At 37.9% G+C, this 20,601-nt stretch overlaps 1 protein-coding gene across 2 annotated transcripts in view; it reads right to left on the reverse strand.

The window, feature by feature from the left end:
• The window catches only part of RALGAPA2 (Ral GTPase activating protein catalytic alpha subunit 2), a 317,151-nt gene that overhangs the window by 94,403 nt on the left and 202,147 nt on the right, over positions 1-20,601 (reverse strand). For both annotated transcript variants that reach the window (XM_030558122.1, XM_030558121.1), the window contains 2 exons: positions 13,913-14,071; positions 1,848-1,975 (listed from right to left, as the gene is read on the reverse strand). In XM_030558122.1, coding sequence (XP_030413982.1) covers positions 1,848-1,975; positions 13,913-14,071 — 287 coding nt within the window. The remainder of the gene's footprint in view (positions 1-1,847; positions 1,976-13,912; positions 14,072-20,601) is intronic.

Consider the following 20,601-nt stretch of genomic DNA (forward strand, 5'->3'; position numbering starts at 1 on the left):
TGAACTGTTAAGATATGTGTTTCAACATGTACACAGTGCTCTGAAGTTAGAAAATGCTACAGTACTTATACTTGCTATGTATCATTGTTTTTAGGTGAAGGAGCTCAGCTTTAGAGAAACAGGTTTGGGGCCTGATACCCAATGATCATGATTTGATTTTAAAATTGTAACCATAGCAAGTGGCAAACTTCCAGTTTGCAGCACTCTAGACATTGAAATACGTCCGCTGATTGCCCACTAGGGAAAAAAATAAGCAGATGGCAGTTGAGCTAGCCCTCACCACTGAGAAAGAGCAGTGACCACTAGATAAAGGTTAAACTTGACAGATTCTACTTAGCCTGCTGAGGAAGTTATAGGAAAATCTAGGAGAGACAAAGGGCAAGGTTGAACATTACATCAAATCATATCTTCTGTTTTCCTACTGTGTCAAAAATCGTTTTTTCCCTTAGAGATAATGGCATGTTTTTCACTCTTATAATCTCTGTTACTGTGTTCAGGTTACCAGCAATACTAGACTGATTGTTTTATTGTCAGACACAGCTTAACACATCTGCTCATTCGGTCAAGGTTACAGATAGAAGGAACTACTTTGACAGTAGTACTTAGCTGAATTACCCACTCATGACACAAAAGTGAAAAAGCTAGCGAGTTTTCAGTCTGCTGTTAAGTACTGACATAATCTTATAACTAAGGTATTGTGTGGGCCTGCCTGTGCAACTCCAAACAACTTCACCTAGTTTAAAATGAAGAGGAAAAACAAAAAAGTAATAAATTATTATTTAGTTTCTTTAATTCTTATGCAAATCTTCATTTCTGAAGCTTTTCACAAACACAATGAATCAAATTCAGCTCTTTTACAAAAATTAGTATTTCTTACATAGTCATAGTAACTAGAAAAATTGAACCTAACATGTAAATGCCTCTGATAAACTCTAACAAAGCCATCTGTCCTTCATCACAAAGATTGAGCATTCCAGTTGTTTCGTCTCAGGAAAATCAAGTGAGGCCCTCCTCATTACATAATTGAAAAGCCTCTAAATTAAAAGCCTCCAAAATAAACTGAAATAAGACGAGTGCTGATCCATAGAAACATATGGGACTGTTAGCAATGTAGTTAATGAAGCACACTAGAGTAATTTTATAACATTAGTGGCATTAAGAGAAAAGAAAACCAGAATGTCAAGTAACAAGTGATTTTATGCAATTAGCCTGCATACCATACAAGAATAATAATTTACACTACACAATTCTACAATACTGAAGCATGCCTTCCAGTTACCTATAACTGCTGCTGGAAGAATGTGTTCTCAAAACTCTAAGAAGCAATGTCGGTAAAATCAAAAATGGACCTAAAGACTGATAAATATCAATACCATTGGCCAACTGCTACCTATCTTATTGATGTGAAGACTTCCAAAGACGACTGTGGAATTACTTTCATTATTACATACGGGAGTAGAACTGGGCTCCTTTTGTAAATATGAAGCTAATATAAACAATTATTTTCTCGTGCTAAAGAAATTTGTAAAGTATTCCCTCTTAAAGTTTAAAGCACCATTATATCTAATAGTATACCTGTTGACTTTGCAATTAATAGGAAAGTCCAAAAATGCTTGTATTGTGATCCTTTATTTTTAAAGCATACCATATCAGATTAAAGCTCAGCAAAAATGAGTCTAAAAACATGCTGCTTGATATGAAGAAAGCTTTGACATTTTCCTGATGCACAGTTCTTAGCATAAAGTCCAACTGAAGAGATCTCATTCGCACTTACCTCTATCAGGAGAATATTTGTACTTATGATTCCTAAATTCAAATTGCATAAAATGCACAGAAGGAAAGGATACAAGCTCTGGTAGAGGGGTATGAGAGATTTCACAGCTCTGCTGGCATTGATGCATGTGGCACATATAAGGGTTGGCAGCAGTTTTGCAGTCACTATTGCTCCATCAAAGAGAGGACCAAAAAATGGGACCTGCGAATCAAAAAACAGAAGTGATAGTATTTTCAGATACAGCATTCTCCAGTCTTAATTTCATGGTATCACTGGGGGTGGAGGGAGATTTTCAAAGGCACAAATGGAAACTAGGTATTCAGTCCCCACTGACTTTCCAAAGGAGTAGGGCACCTAACTTCCCTTTGTGCCTTTGAAAATCTATTCCAAAGACATGATATTAAATCCTGCAAATACACAAATAGGGATCAATGAGGTTTTGGAAGGGAAGATTACAAAAATGAAAAATATCTGACCCATTATCTCTTTATAATGAATCTCTTCCGCTATTTACAACAGAAACAAAATAAGCATGTGATTATATGTACCAAATAATCTTCTAGTAAGACATTCATGATGATATTTTGTTTTCAAAAAAACATACATTTGTTCAGATCTGGCATTGTGCTCTCAGCTAAATATTTGTATACCTAAAGTTTTGCCACTGGATATTCTTCACAGATACCATCAGTTCCCATCTCTCTTGGAGACCAGGAAGGTACTAATAAATAGTTTTTTACAGTCTGACTGCAGACACAAGAAAAAAATGGATTGTTAGAATAGTTCCTACTGCATGTGTGTTAGGGACATAGTCTCTCCTCCATCTCATCACTTGGGCTAAGATCAGAAGAAAGGTAGGTCAATGAACATAGAAGAAAATTCATACCTAGTAGAGTTTAGTTTTGGTAAGTACTGCAAAGCAGGTTTTTTTGTCGTGGATTTTCCTCCTCAGATTGTAATTTTTGCTTGAGCACAAAGCTATAGCTTAAACTGCAGCACAGATTCAAGTTAAGAACAGAAAAAATTGATGGCAACTGTCAGTATTTGCATTTATATATAAAAGTAGCATTAAGATACAATGTGGAAATAACTTACATACTGTATCGCAAATCTGTTAGGTGGTGATTTGTCTAGCATGGGCCATGGGGACTGCTTTACCCTCTTATGCCCCAGACCTTTAGATGCAGCTAGTGCATGTTTGTCCAAAGGGGACCAGCCCTCCTCCCTAATTTAAACATCCATTTGAATACTGACCGCCATAACCCATTTTGAATGAAGTGAATCTTTAGGTGTATTCTCATAAACCATAGCACTGGGGTGTAGTCATGAGTCTGGAATTCCTGTCTAGCACCCTGAAGAACAGGCACACTAAGAAAAGTATAGTTTAATGAAAAAGGTAACAAGAGTAAAACTGACGTCTCCAAGGGATGCAAGAAAAGAGAAACTCCCCAAAGAGGCCAAGAATCTGGTACAGCTGGTAGGTAAACTTAAGTGGAAGATTGGATTAAGCTAAGTATAAAAGTAGGGCTGTCAAGCGATTAAAAAAACTAACCGCGATTAATTGTGAGATTAATTGCGCTGTTAAACAATAATAGAATACCATTTATTTAAATATTTTTGGATGTTTTCTACGTTGTCAAACATATTGATTGCAATTACAACATAGAATACAAAGTGTACAGTGCTCATTTTATTTTTGATTACAAATATTTGCACTGTAAAAAACAAAAGAAATTGTATTTTTCAATTCACCTAATATAAGTACTGTAGTGCAATCTCTTTATCATGAAAGTTGAACTTACAAATGTAGAATTATGTACAAAAAAACCCCTACATTCAAAAATAATATAGTATAAAATTTTAGAGCCTACAAGTCCAATCAGTAGTACTTCTTGTTCAGCCAATTGCTCAAACAAGTTTGTTTACATTTGCAGAAGATAATGCTGCCTGCTTCTTGTTTACAATATCACCTGACAGTGAGAACAGGCATGGCACTGTTGTAGTTAATGTTGCAAGATATTTACAAGCCAGATGCACTAAAGAGTCATATGTCCCTTCATGCTTCAACCCACCATTCCAGGGGACACGCATCCATGCTGATGACAGGTTCTGCTTGATAACCATCCAAAGAAGTGTAGACTGATGCATGTTCATTTTCATTATCATGAGTCAGATGCCACCAGCAGAAGGTTGATTTTCTTTTTTGGTGGTTTGGGTTCTGTAGTTTCCACCTCACAGTGTTGCTCTTTTAAGACTTCTGAAAGCATGCTCCACACCTCATCCTTCTCAGATTTCGTAAGGCACTTCAGATTCTTAAATATTGAGTCGAGTGCTGTAGCTATCTTTAGAAATTTCACATTGGTATCTTCTTTGCATTTTATCAAATTGGCAGTGAAAGTATTCTTAAAACGAACAACATATGCTGGGTCACCATCCAAGACTGCTATAACATGAAATATATAGCAGAATGTGGGTAAAACAGAGCAGGAGACATACAATTCTCCCCCAAGAAGTTCAGTCACAAATTTAATTAATGCTTTTTTTTTTTTTTTTTTTTTAACAAGCATCATCAGCATGGAAGCATGTCCTCTGGAACAATGGCCGAAGCATGAAGAGGCATATGAATCTTTAGCGCATCTGGCATGTAAATATCTTGTGACATCAGCTACAACAGTGCCATGCGAACGCCTGTTCTCACTTTCAGGTGACATTGTAATTAAGAAGTGGGCAGCATTATCTCCCATAAATATAAACAAACTTATTTCTCTTGGCAATTGGCTGAACAAGAAATAGGACTCAGTGGACTTGTAGGCGCTAAAGTTTTACACTTTTTTGTTTTTGAGTGCAGTTATGTAACAAAAAAACCTACATTTGTAAGTTGCACTTTCATGATAAAGAGATTGAACTACAGTACTTATGAGGTGAATTGAAAAATACTATTTCTTTTGTTTATCATTTTTACAGTGTAAATATTTGTAATAAACATAATATAAAATGAGCACTGTACACTTTGTATTCTGTGTTGCAATTGAAATTGATATATTTGAAAATGTGAAAATCATCCAAAATATTTAATACATTTCAGTTTGTATTCTATTGTTTAACAGTGTGATTAATTGCAATTAATTTTTTGAGTTAATCACATGAGTTAATTGTGCTTAATCAACAGCCCTAATAAGTGTTTTATTCTGTTGACCTAAATGAAGATTGGTATTTAAAAATAGATTAAGGTAGATTTCTGCGTTCATATTGAGGCCACAATCCTGCACCCTCAACTGTATACTGGGACCCTAGTTACTGCATGCAGTGTTCACAAACACTGAAGTCATAGAATCATAGACTTTGTGGTCGGAACGGACCATTATGATCATCTAGTCTGACCTCCTGCACAACGCAGGCCACAGAATCTCACCCACCAGCTCTGGAACATTGTGCTCATTGCCCACAGATTGTGGGCTTCCTAAGCTCAGGAATGGAGCAGGGACAAGGGGTCCAGGAAGATAGAGGAGGAAAAATGAGAGACATGGATCCCCAAGGGGGTCTAGTGTGCAGATGAATGGAGAGAGACAGCCACATCATGGACACACATAACCATTGTTGTAGAGCTTCTAAGTTCTGCAAAGCTTAGAAACATTAGCTCTGCAAAGTCTGATGTGATGATTGTTAGTTCTTCCAAGCCAGGGCTGTTTTAAATTAATTCATAAAAATGTAAGGAAAATACATTACTAAAAAGTCTATGAAAATTGAATTATTTGAAAATATGTAGCTGTATCTTCAAGGATGCTTTAAAATAATTAACATCTTAAACAAACAAAAAAACAGCAACCACCACCCCAGCTCTCAGTCACTAGATAGACACCACAAATTCAGTCAAGATCACCCAACCAACCAACTCTAACTAAGCCCCTTTTCTCACCATTCAGATACTACTGTGATAGCTTCAATATAGAAACCAAGACAGTATTAGATATAATTCAATGCATGTAAGATAAATACATTTTGCTGAGACGTTAAACACTACATAGCTATCCTCAGCACATCTAACATGTAAACAAATATTTTCATAAGCTTTTTAAGATTTAAAATGTGCTTAGTTTTTATATTATGTATAACTGCAGAGTTCATCTATGAACTTGAAAGCAGCAGTGTGCTTCTGGTATATATTACCTTATGATATTCAAGCTAGATATTTGTCTATGCTGAATCTTACAAGTGGAAACTCATGTAGAGTTCCCCTCCCCTGTACAGCCCCCCCTTGATGAGTTTTATAAGGGAAAAGAATGATCTGGCCCAAGGTAATTAGCTTCTTGGCAAAGGGGCAGTAATGGCAAAAAGAAACCAAACCCCTCACATCTTAAAACCAGTATCTTATAGATATGCAAGATGCTGACAGGCTCGCCCTGTTACATGAGTTAGAACTGCAACACCTTTCATTGGTTTAGAATCTCTCCCTAAGGAACTGATCACATAATGTAGGTTGACAACTTGCAGTACTCTCAGTACCTCTGACCATCTCAAGTAAATGCTGGAATAAGCACAATATGTGGAGAAGCCCAAATCATTTGTAAAGTGGAAAAATGTGTGGAAATACACGTAAATAAAATCAATATGGATGGTTAAAAGAAAAATGAAAAATTTATAATAGATACTGATTTTCAGAATAAGTCAACCATGACCTAATTTCTCCACCACAAAAATCAAAATGAAAAAAACTAAATGGAGCTAACAGTAATTATCAAAATTTAATCTATGGATTTTTTCCATCTGTACTGGGGCTTATAACATAAATAAAAACCCTCTATTATTCTTCTGCAACCGCTTTGTGGGTGACTGTGACAGTCATTCAATAAACGGACAAAAGGAATAATATAAATCCCCTGCATCAGGGGAATCCCTCTAATTAGAAGTGGCAATGAATCACAGAAGAAATTTGGTTTTAATATAACATCTGCAAATGACAGCTGTCTTTTGACACAATTCTTGTTAATGTCATTCCTTTACTTAAAATAAATACTAAAACCAGAAAAAATAGATTAGGATAAAATATTTCCATAATTTAACTAATTTTGGATGATTTTCAGCACATGCAGTTTAAAATTTAGAGCCTTCATCAATTTCTATATGCAAGATTTAGTAGATTCCCAGCTGGAAAAAACAAAACAATCTATGCCACAGACTTTCTACAGCATCAAGTTTTGTGCTGACTCTGTTTTTAAATTAAGAATTGCAAAGAACAAAACCATTGTAAGTATAAGTTCATTTGAAAACTTTATGAAAGGAAGAACATTTTTAGAAGTATTGAGATAGGGATCAGAGAGTCAGATCTGTTAATTTTGCACGCCAGGTGTGAATAACGAGGGTATACTCTTATAAACAACATATGCAGACCTCACACATATTTTCAGTTTGATATTTTGGTGAGTTATGAAAGTAAATGCCCAGACACTGATATGTGTTAGTCAGTGTATTTTAAAGAGGTTTTAATATCCACATAAACAAACAAAGCAGTTGATAATGTAAATCATTGGAATTATAAAATGAAAGTAATATTCAAATATTCTTATTGACTATCAGTCATACCCTCATATTAAAGAAAATAATTAGAATCTTGGAAATGTGTTGGGTTGTCTTAAGGCAGCATCACACAACGAGTTACTAAATTTTTCATGACATTTTCTGAAATTCAATAGATAATCTTCAACAAATGTCAAAACATTAAATATTTCAAAACTGAGCCATTTTCATCTACAGAATCAAATGCTAAATTATGACACACAAATCTATTTCAATATTATATCCCTAAAGAGAAAAAACATGTATTTGTTCCATTTATGATTGTATTTTCTTAGTATTCAAGAGAAGTATTTCATTAAATCACCTTTCGAGCTAATGTCAAATGTTTTTCTGAATACAAAATTTAGAAGGAAAGCAGAATTCTGAAAACTGCAACTATTCTTACTTTGTACCACAGAAGAGATTTTTTTATTATCTGTATAACTAACAGTGTCGTAGATATTTATGGATAAATGTGAAGACAAGGTCCCTGCCCTGAACAGCTTACAAAGTAAGGGCTCAATCGTGCCAACATGTGCAAGTACTTTTACTCATGTGAGTATTACCATAAATCTACTCATCTGCATAAGGATAGATCCCATAAAAAATGGTTACCTACCTTTCGTAATGGTTGTTCTTTGAGATGTGTTGCTCATGTCTGTTCCATTCTATGTGTGCGTGTGCCCACATGCACAGTTGTCAGAGACTTTTGCCTTAGTGGTATCTATGGGGCTGGCTGTGGCGTCCTCTTGAGTGCTGTGCTCATGCATCGATATATCAGGTGTTACCGGCTCTATGCCTTCTCAGTTCCCTCTTGCCAATAACTCCAACAGAGGGGCAGGAGGTGGGTAATGGAATGGACATGAGCAACACATCCCTAAAGGTAGGTAACCATTTTTTCTTCTTTGAGTGCTTGCTCATGTCAATTCCATTTTAGGTGACTCACAAGCAGAAAAAACAGAGGTGGACTCGGAATTCACAGTCTTGCAGCACTGCTCTACTGAAGCCAGTGTCATCTCGGGATTGCTGGGTAAGCACATAGTGAGACGTGAAAGTAAGGACAGACGACCAAGTGGTGGCCCTGCAGATATTTCAAGAAAAAAAATTCAAGGGAAGTATGGGCCCCTTACTGAATGAGGGAGGAAAACTAGTGACAGAGGATGTGGAAAAAGCTAATGTACTCAATGCTTTTTTTGCCGCTGTCTTCACAAGCAAGATCCACTCCCAGACTACTGCACTGGGCAGCATAACATGAAGAGGAGGTGACCAGCCCTCTGTGGAGAAAGTGGTTCAGTACTATTTAGAAAAGCTGAAAGAGCACAAGTCCATGGGGCCGGATGCACTGCATCTGAGGGTGCTAAAGGAGTTAGCAGATGTGATTGCAAAGCCATTGGCCGTTATCTTTGAAAACTCATGGTGATCAGGGGAGGTCCTGGATGACTGGAACAAGGCTAATGTAGTGTCCATCTTTAAAAAAAGAGGAGGAGGAAGATCCGGGGAACTACAGGCCAATCAGCCTCACCTCAGTCCCTGGAAAAATCATGGAGCAGCCCTCAGGGAATCAATTCTGATGCACTTAGAGGACAGGAAAGTGATCAGGAACAGTCAGCATGGATTCACCAAGGTCAAGTCATGCCTGACTAACCTAACTGCCTTCTATGATGAGATAACTGGCTCTGTGGGGTTTGTCCGATGTGGCGACCGAGGACTGGTGAGATGGGAGCATCGGCATAAATGGTATGACCCAGGTATTCCAGTAAGGCCACTGCGCTGGCCACAAGCCCTGCTGCCAAGTCAGCATTGCTGTGGCGGATGCAACTTCCAGAGCCCAGTTGCTACAGTGCAATCTCAGTGAGGCGCTGGACTCCCTCTCTATGCTGGAGAAATCTTCCTCTGGTGACCAGGGCAGGACCTGGGTGACTGGTGCCTTGAATAGTCAGACTGGTGATGGGAGTAGTGGGAGTGGCATCACGTTGGGGAGTGTCCCCAAGGGCTTGGTGATGGTTACTGTCAGCGTGAAGATGACTGGTGCCGACTGTAGGGTGACCAGTACCTCCCTCTGGGCAAAGCCTTATGTGAGGGCGGAAACCGGGAGCGGGACAACGGTGATCAGTAGGGGCAAACTGGTGACTTGGGCTGAAGCAGAGATCAAGGGACGATGACAAAGGGATCTGCCTTGGCTCCGGAGACTGGCGGCGCTCACTCACCTTCTGGAAGGCCTTCACAGATGGCTTGTCCTCATAGGGAGCCTTCACCAGGTTCATTGCCACACACTGTGCTGGCTGTGGTGGGAGAGTCCTTTGGTCTCTGGGCGCCAGGAGCTGAGAAGGTGTTCACTGTGCCATCAGTCTGGGCCCCCTATTGCTCCCCGGAGTCTTTGGTGGACCCCTTAGGGGGTAAGTAGGTCCTCTTGAGAATGTGTCCCCTTGCGTCTCTGGCGTGGGCAGGCGGACCAAGCGGGGTCGTTTGCCCAATGCCCCTTGATCCAACTTGCTCAGTGCCAGGTTCCTCTTCTTTGTCTTCTTGGGCATCAGCGAAGGGAATCGGTGCCGGGAAGAGCCCGGTGCCAAGAGTGCACTACATACTAAGGCTGAAGTGCTGGGCATTCCTGAGGCTAGGCAAAGAGTGGCCTCCATGAGGAGGTCCTCAAGCGAATGTCGCACTCTGTGTCCTGAGACAAAAGTTCTTACAGATGCGACACTTTTCTTTAATGTGGGATGCCCCCAGGCACTTCAGACAGCTGCCATGCGGGTCACTAACAGGAATAGGCCTGCTGCAGTTAGAGAAGGGCTTAAAACCTGGAGACCAAGGCATGCCCTGTCTCGGGCAAAGTCCCCGTCGGGACCCGAACTGACTAGCTATAGTACTTAACAGATACTTACTAACTAATCTACTATAAAAACCAAACTATTTATAGCTGGAACAAGAGGTTTGGTGAGTAGGAAAAAAACCCGCTGACCACTGGTCAAGCAAGGGAAAGAGGCGCTCCAACCAACCACCATGGGCGGTGAGAAGGAACTGAGAGGGCGCAGGGCAGGAGGCGCCTGATATACGGACGTATGAGCGTGGCACTCAAGGGGGCACCACAACCAGCCCTACGGATACCGCTAAGGTAGGTCACCAACAATTGTGCATGTGGGCATTTGCACACCCTAGAATGGAATTGACATGAGCAAGCACTCGAAGAACATATGATATGCAAACCAGGATGTGGTAGGAAGGAGAGCAACAAAAAGTTGCCTTGTCAGTTCCATGATTTGTACGGATTACTTTTTATGTGAATATCTTTCAGTATATTTGGTGGAGGGGTGGCCTATGGTTTATAGGTCTCCTTAAAGAAGCATATTTTCAGGAGGACTTTGAAGAAGAAAGAAGAGGGTAGACAAATTTTGGACCAGGTCAAGGGAAGGTCCAGGCAAAGGTATGTATGAAAATTATTTAATTCCTGGGTTTTATAAGAAATTAAACACACGGTAAACAAAAGTTGATAGGTGCTGTTAACATGTATACACAAACACCCTTTATGCACACATCTCTTTTTCAGTGCAGTATGGACTCAGAGAGAGTGAATACAGAGAGGTATAGAATTGACTTTGCATGACAGTTAATGAATGCATGCTATGAAAGACAAATATTCAGAATGTCAGTGTGTAACACGGTGCTGGGGCATCCACAGCGGTGAGCCCTCATGTTACCTCTCTGCCTCATCAAAAGTGAGGAGTTTCTTGGTGAGAAAGGGGGGGGGTGTCACACAGTAAAATATGGAGTTAGCAGTATTTTATTATTAATAAAAATATGTATGTATCAATTGCCAAGTATACTTATAGCACTTCTCAAAATGTGTTAAATCCATAACAAAGAGATTTCAGTTTAAGGCCCCAATCCTCTGAATTGTTGAGAATGCTTAATTCCATCTGAATTCAGTGGATGTTGACGATGTTCAGTACATTTCAGGACTGGAATATAAATCCCCAGTTGTGGACTCTGATTCTATCGGAATGTTAGCTGCACAAGGAATACAAGACTGGGCCATAAATCCATATGAACAAACAGACTCGAATTATCAATTCCTATGCACTCTCAATGCCCATGCTGAGGCCCATTAAAATCAATGAGACTCCATGAAGTCATAAGCTTTCACCCATGTGGATCTTTTTACCTTAATGAGGGAGTTTGGTTGAATAAGTAAATTGAATATATATTACAATGTTCTCTCTTCGGTAAGTTATGTAAGTTGATATTATTTTAAGGAGCCAAAACAAGATAACCTTTTGAAGAATCATAAGTGTCAGAGGGATGAAAAATAAATAGAATAATAGAAATAAACTGTAGTGGGATAAAATTTACAGATGTGGAAAGAAATATACCCCTTCTTGGACCACAACTAATTCTGAAGTAAGATATCCATGAAACACAAAATAAATATTCCCCACATTGCAAACACCTGCTTCATTACAATCACTAAGAAAAAATAGTTCTTTTTTTTTGTTGTACATACTAAAGGAAGGCAAGGTTAAATAAACCTTTTGAGTATAACTACTTCAGTTCTATAGTAAGCAGCACTAGTTAAAAGACTGGGGAATGGGTAAATTATAGTACCAAATGGCTGAGAATTAATCTCTGATGACTAGCTGCAATCTAACGAGGCATCTGTGTCCCAGGGAACCCACAGTATGTCCCTGGTGGTATGTGTAGTGTGTAGAGTCTGCATGGCATTCTTTGTCCTCATTTGCAGGCAGCTTTTCGTCTCATTGTTTAGAATATCCTCATGCATCTGTGACGCGTGGAATGCATTCATACTAACAGACTTACTATTGTTTTCTCTCAGAAGCTTTGTTGAGCAAAGACTGCATCACAGTTCCTGATAATTATATTGCTTAATTAATCAAGACAAAAAAAATTTGCAAATCATTGCCTGGTTGCCAAGCAGGAAGATAAAAATGAAAACAATACAAGCTGAAGCAATATAACAAAAGTAACAGCTATCTGATCAGAAATTCTTATATAATGAAGCTATTAATGCTAAATCGGTTAATGTTAACATTGCTCCAGGTGTCTCTACTTAGATGCAAACAAAAAGGCTAACATTATGTATATAAAAGGCCAAATGTTGCCATGGATTCTGTAACCTGATAGAGAGGACAGCCTTTTCATTTGATTAGGGAATGCAATTTAAATACCAGGGACTGAAGCCAAACAACAGACATTTCTCTCTGCAAGCCTCTTTCATTCACCCTGGGGTCAGTAGCTGGTGAACAAAAGGTCAGCCACACTTGCCCTGGAAATGTCTGGATTAATTTTATTACATTGTAATGGTTTGTACTTTAAATGTAGGGATAACTCTAAATTTCCAGTTGGCTATTATTCTTTATGCCTTTGGGTGTTTTTTTGACTAATATGAAAAAGAGACAGCTTTTCTTGGATCGATTCACACAATTTTCAAACCAGCTTATAATGCTAAATTCTAAAAAACATTTACGAAACTGGCTATATTATTGTATAATACTTCAGCATTCTACGATGTCATTTTCACTACTTTTAAGTCCCTAACACTTTATATACTCAAAATAAAGTTTAACAGCAATAAAAGGTAATAATTTTAAAGTTGCAAATTCTAAGGTTTATTTTTGTAAATGTATGCTGACAAATTATTAAACTGTAGAGTTCTTGTATCTTTTACTAAGTTCTGAAAGATGTATCATATTCATCTTGTGGCACCTTATAGACTAAGGGACGTTTTAGAGCATGAGCTAACACGGCTACCCCTCTGATACATATTCATCTTGAAAAACATGTCACTGGATTTATGTATCATTTCTGCACTTGGCAGTGCTCCAAGACAAATATCATCCTTTATGTATGAAGGAGACGATATTGTGGACTACAGTTACTTTTATAAAATAAATGTTGCCTTGAAAAGCTAACATATCAAATATATTAGAACCAAAATTTACACAGATGCGCGCGCGCACACACACACACACACACTCTCAGCATTTTAAAACATAAAAATCCCATATTTATGTATACAACTTTTTAGACATTGGTTGCTTTTGCTTTGAGATTGAAATCCACATTTACAAGGAAGCTGAAAAAAGTTACACTATTTTAAATTGTTGACAAAAACAGAAAAGGAATTAAAACAAGTCTTACAAAAACAAATTGTTTGACATGTCACACAAAAACAAGGAATCCTTAAATCTTCCCAGTGAGTCAGATTACTGCAGAGGTCTCAGACACTGTTTGAGGGTATATACAGTACCTTATGTGCAGCAGTAGCTAAGCATGATGGGGTGAATTAATGCCAAGTGAAAGCCTGAACTCTAAATTCCCTTGCTTTTATTAGTTTAAATCGATCTTTGCCATTGTTTAAAAAAATATTTCTTCTCCCACATTTTTAGAATTTTGAAAGGCTGCCCCAAATGCTAAGCATTCATGTAATATGAATATGTTCTTAAATTCAGAACTAGCCATTTAAATCTCTCCCCAGATTAAATTTTCAGAATAAAGTTTCCTTTAAACTACACAAGAATTGTTGGTCATTTGAACAATGTTTATGATGGACACAAAGTAGTCAAAACATACCTCTGGTTTCTTCATTATCTCTATGAAAAACATGTGATTCTTCATTGGATAAATAATAATTAAAACATCTCCAAAATCTGTTGGTATAATACCCCTGCGGTAGTTCCTGGTGTGCTCAGACCAGACGATGTGAACCTCATCATTTCCCAAGTGACGAAGCTGCAATGGCAAATTGGCTCTTTATTAATCAGTGATAACAACAGTTTATAAGGGGTCATGACTTACAAATTGAATTACAATGCTTGATAGTAGAAATATTTCATTACAGAAAAGGTTAAAATATTGCTTTTTCTATGCTTGTTGGAATTAAAAGCAACTAAATAATTTGCCTTATTCAAAACACAGTGTTATTTAATGGTTTGATTAAGTAATTATCAAATTATCAACTTGCATGAGGTGTACATATACGGTATATATACAGATTTCTGTGCTAACCTGGCTTATTAGATCAAAATGTTAATTAGCAGAACATTTTAATTCAGTTAAAATATTATAGCTTTCACAGTGATAGCAACTGCTATGATTCAGGTTTCCATTTCACACTTTCCATTGTGGCTCCACATATCCTATTTTCTCAGGCATCTGAAAGATTCACTTTTGGGACTGACACGTACTGTGCTATATCTGTGTCAGAAGGCAAACTCTGTTTTGAAAATGTGAGCAAAATCTCTGAAGTAGTTTTGAGTTATGACAGAATGGGAGAAAAATTAGCTTTTTAAAAAAACATAAAATATGTCTGAAGTTTAAACTTGAAACGTAGTATAGGAATAGTCCTTATTAAATAGTAGTGCCTTTTCTTTGTGAGGAAAAAAATGTTTGTTATTTAACAAAGGTAAAGTCATTTGAAAATTACATATTGAGCATCCACAATAGACTGCTTCTGCTATACACTTTACCTTGACATTATATCTATTATTAAAGGTGATATTTACCCTTGTGCAGAGGGCCAGCAGAAGACCTGTGCAATACTTAAATTCCATTTAAACCTTAAAATAGATAAAGCTGGTGATTAAAGTGATGCATAGGCCTTGTTCTGGCCTTCTGTATAGTGATGAATTTCACTCTACTAGAACTGGATGCAGCAAAGAGTCCTATGGCACCTTATAGACTAACAGACGTATTGGAGCATGAGCTTTCGTGGGTGAATACCCACTTCGTCGGATGCACGTAGACTGCAGCAGGACTCTCTGCTGCTTTTACAGATCCAGACTAACACGGCTACCCCCGATACTAGAATTGGATGGTAATTTTTAACAGTAAAGGATTTCTATCAAAGCTGCAAAACAACATTGCGAGGATCAGAATGCTAACAACAGTACCTTTGCTTAGGACATAAGACCTGTTATACAATAACTCAAGTTCACAGCTCATTATTTGATTTTACTTGATACAGACAAGTTGCTGAATTTATTTCTCTAATTTATACATACAAATGAAAAATCCATTTCAATCTTATCTACAAAACAAGTGATCATCAGTCCCTCATTCCGCAGTTTTGAAATGTGTAAACACTACACGACGTATTTTTTTCCCCTCGACCAATACAGATTAGCGTAAATTAACTTTCTCACTATCGTGTCCATGGCTACGAGCATTTCATTATTAACTAATGATATCTGATGACAGATAAAAATAAACCATAATGTGTGAATATCTGATGATATCTGATGACTGAGATAAAAATAACCATAATGTGTGAATATCTGATGATATCTGATGACTGAGATAAAAATAACCATAATGTGTGAATATTGTAACTATTGTAAAGTAAAAAGGTAAAAGATAAGGTAATATTGTAAGGTAAAAAGTTAAAAGGAATGTGGAAGGGAGTGTGGTGCGTTAATATATTAGTTTACTAGCTGAACAACGGTAAGGGCCCAATTAGGCCACTTGTACTCACTGAGCAGCATTTTTGAAAACAGTTCAATGGGATTATTTTTGGAAGTGCAACTCAGTGTAAATGAGGATTAATATATATAACCCAACTCATCAAATATAGGCTTGGAGTTAAGACAGAGTTCTAGTAGTAGCTTTGCAACAAATTAAAAACCTGCTTTGCTTGAATTTCAATAAATAACATATGAGTTCACAGAACACCCTCTACATAGATTACCCAACCACACAGGAAAATGCACAGGAGAACACAAGCACATTCATTTAATTGTGAGATACAAAGTTATGAAGAAATGCCTCCTATAATGTTCTGCCTCAGAGTATTTTGGAAGGATAAACAGCATCTTCAGGTGTATAGAAAGCAGTGAGAAAAACATTTTTTAAAAAGGAACATCTTTTTTAATCATATTAATTCTTCAACCAATGATTTCTTATATTTATCAGCACTTCTCATTCTGAAGAATCCCAAAATACTTTACAAACATTACAGTGATTGCTCCACCTACGTCTGAAATATAGCCACTTCTAGAGTGCTAACATAGTAGCCATTCTGAATCAGCAACACCATATTTTGTAGTAGGACTTAGGTACAAGAGAACATCCAAAACAGGAGGAAATTAAGCCAAAAGAATGTAATTTCGCTAGTTGCCATTTAGCCAGGAAACAATAGCTTATGCCCCTACTTCTTGCGAAAACCACAATGGCATACTTAATGATCACACATGATTGGAGCCTTGGTTTTATGTCTTTTCTGAAAGATCTCTCTCTTCAGCAGCATAGCGCTCCTCAGTACAATGCTTTTGGCATCAGTTTGATACTCATTTAGAAGACAGACAGACACCTACTGAATCATGAACCTCACTTCCTATAGCTCCTAGGATTCTCTGAGACGTTACCCATCCAAGGACTCGCAAGGCTACATTCTGCTTCATCAATCGCAGCCCAAAGTAACATGCCAGAAACATGCATTTGCTTTACATTAGAATGATAATCGCTTTTAAAGCATAAAAGACCATTTATCATAATATTTCTTATCTCCTTGATCAGTATTATTATTTGTACTACAATAGTGCCTAGGAGCCCTAGCCATAGACCACATTGTGTTAGGCACTATACAAAGAACAACAAGACAGTCCCCACCCCCAGAGACTTACAATCTAGTGTACAAGACAAAAACCAACAGATCGATATAGACAGATGGGAATACAAGTAAACAATGAGATAGTATTGGTCAGCATGACAGGCAGTTGTTTCTCCACACCAACAGCTTAACCATTGTCAAGTTTTTTGTACACATCATTGCAAAGGAGAATTTTGAGGGGGGATCTGAAGGTGGGTAATAAGGTAGCTTTGTAGATGTTTATGCCAAATGCCTTCGAAACACATGGGGAAACAAGGGAGAAAGCACAAAGGTGCCTGTTTGAAAATTTAACAAGTGGGCAGTGGAGACTGGCATCATGGGCCAAGCAGAGGCAAACATCGACAGCTCAGTAGTGAATGAGAGATAAGGAGGGTGGGAATTTACTAAGAAGGCCTTGAAGGTGAAGACAAGCAGTTTATGTTTGATTCAACAGAAAAAGGGGAGCCCGGGGGGGATTCAAAGAGAGAGTTGACATTGTCAAAGTGATGGGCTAGGAAAAAGACCTTAGCAGCAGCATTCTGAAGGATATGAATGGGGAAAGATTGCATTTGTCAAGGTCAGAAAAAAGAATGTTGCATTAATCAAGGTGCAAGATGATGAGAGTTTGGGCGAGAGCTTTAGCGGATGTACAAAGGCCATATCTTAGAGATTTAGATATAGCTTGGCTATGAGGACCCAGAGAGAGATCGGAAACGAAGGTGACACTCAGGTTATGGCCTGCCTGATAGGCACAATGGTGGTGTTGTCCACAGCGATAGAGAAAGGAGATGGTAGGGAAGATGTTGGAGGAGGAAGATTAGGAGCTCTGTTTTAGCCACGTTTATCTAGATATTCATGAGATGTCAGAGAGGCAGACGGAGGCTTTATTTTGGACAGAAGACAATATGGAGTAGAGATGTAAATCTGTGAGTTGCTGGCCTGGTTGTTAAATTTGTGTTCGTGGATGAGATTACCCAGAGATGAAATGTACAGGCAGAAGAGAAGGGGCCCTAGGACAGAGGCCTGTGGAAGCCCCACAGAAAATTAGAGGGCAGATGAGGAAGGACATGCTGCAGGAGAGATTAGAGAGAGTTAGGAGGGGAACCAGGAGAGGACATAGTCTTGTAAATCAAGGGAGGAAATGATTTCACTCAATTTTCAGTGAATTCTGACAATATTGATTATATCATTATAATACTGTTGGTTTTTTTTAAAGATCAGCTTTTGTGTTTTGCTAAAACATTGTTACATTGTCAATGACAAGGAATAGTAAAACCATATTACAATTACTGTAGACTTCTTATTTGGATCACTGAAAAAAAAATATTTTGGATTGTGTGTGTGATATATCTAAAGCTTCTGAGCATAAACTAAACAAAAAAGGGACAGTTTTGGGTATGGCCAAATAAGCAAATAAATGGATAATTTAGAGCAAAAGTGATGAGTCCTCTCTCCTCCAATATACACAGTTTGAAAAAACCAACCAACTGACCATGAAAAAGATAAAACAACTGGAAAATAAGACAAATAAGTAGATTGTCATTTTAAATTGAGCCCTGCTCTGAAAGGTACTGGAGATGTACATTAGCAAATATCCAAGGAAGGAAGCTCTTGCAGTTGTTTGCATTTTCCTTCTCAAAACTTCATAGATTAGTATTAATTTATAAACTGCACATTAAGACAACTTTAATAATGTGAATGAAATTTACACACATTTGTTCAAGTACAGTCATTTCCTTAATGTCTCAATTAGATCAAACCATGAATATACATATAACTTTGGTCAATTTATAGCCTCTAATTTGAATTATGCCATCATTAATCATGTCTCGGCTGCACTCCCTCAGCTAGAATATGTGCTTCAGAATGTACTTGTCAGTTACAGCATAAATGCTCATTTTTCAAGCCTTACAAAAACAACTCCATGTTCTGAGGCTAGTTGCACGCCGCTTCCACTCACTCACTTGAGTAAATAGTTTTAAAGGCACTCTGCTTTAGCTAGTCTGCATGCTGCCTGCCAGGCAACACGCCACTGCTGACACTGGTCATGGTACACACCTAATAGTCTGACCTCCTTTTCCTACTAATTGCATTACTTAGCCAGCTGGCTCCAGAAAGGAGTCGTCTGTTTGATTGAAGAATTCCTGCTTTTGGGTAGGCATGGCTGCTACTTTAACTAAGTAACAGTCAGGTCTGACATCCCCATTGTTTGTCTGACAGTGAGCCCATCCTAAAATCTAAGTTTTATTTGTAAATTAACCAAGAAACTTCCTGCCAGAACAGCGCTGCCTGGAGACTGATAATGTGTGCCTTTCATTCCCTTTCACTCTTACTGTATCACTGCCAATTTGTTTTTCTGCTGCTGGCCAGCCTTAGGCTATAAAAGCCTTGTAAGACATAAGTGCAATTATAGTCCTGGAGTCAAATGAATTGGACAAATCCAATAGCACAGCTCTGTCCCCACTTTGCAAACCCCTACAGCTGTTAGATTAGCTGCTAAAAATCTAATCTAGCTAGAGCTAACAAATTTCTGAAGCGAAGGAGCAAGAGTTCAGTATAGGGTTGCAACCAGATTTCTGAATTGAAAATGCTCTACTATGACAATGGGAGAAGATGGAATAAATCACTTTGAAATTTTGCAGCTCATTTTTAAACTGTTAGGTACAATTTAGTTAGACTAAGACAAGGAACTGTAGGGTGCTGTTACTGAGATTGATTTTTATTCTAGCTGTGAGATATCTGATAAAAGTTTTAACACTAATGATGCTAAATCTTACTGCTGGAAAAGGTACCAGCTGAATTTTGATTATGTCAGCAGGAAAGCTTTTTTTCCAGGGCCAAGTCTTTTAATATTATTTGGAGTTGCAGTATTTATTTTAAAAACAGCAACAACATTTTTAATAGGAAACTTGATTTTTAAAATGTAGGCCATACAAAAATATGTAGAGGAAAAAATAGTTGTATTATTGTAGTCTATAGAATTACGCGGCCAAATTCATCCTTGATGGACGTGCACTAATTTTAGTGAATTTTACACCAGAAGTGGATGCATCCCATTGTGCCTAATAAAAAATAAAACACCACAACGAAATATTTAGGTGGAGTTACTGCATCAGACTGTAATTCCACAACCATAGAATATACAGCCCACTGTACAACTGCAGAATTCACAGGATGCTTCCTTGGCCAGCAGAGGTAAGACTGTCTGTTATTCTCTTGGATTTGCAACATAAGTAAGATGATCAGCACTTTGATTCTTCTGCCTGGAGACAAGCAGAAAGAATAGAGCAAAGAATACAGATATGAAAATAGAGTTACTGGCCTACGAGTCACCAGATTTCACGCAGAATAAAGTGTCATTGAGAATCTGCCTGGTGGAAGCAGAGGGAAAGAGAGAAAGAGACTGCTACCCTTCTCTCATCCTTGAGTGGCAGCACACTATGATTCTCGCCTCTCCATTATACAAGTTTTTTGTTTTTTTAAATAGCATTGGATATTTCTGTAGCAGCATCAAATGAATGAAAACAACTCAAAAACATGAGATTTTAATGCCACAATATATACATCTCTCTTCTCTTTCTCAACTCCTGTTGGGAAGTTATGACAGGGAAAGGAAGGAGTAGAAAAAGGAGTATAAAACTCCTTGTGGTCTTGGCATTCTTCTCCACTGATTTAA

This window comes from Gopherus evgoodei, chromosome 3 (assembly GCF_007399415.2).
Source record: "Gopherus evgoodei ecotype Sinaloan lineage chromosome 3, rGopEvg1_v1.p, whole genome shotgun sequence".
Lineage (NCBI taxonomy): Eukaryota > Metazoa > Chordata > Testudines > Testudinidae > Gopherus > Gopherus evgoodei.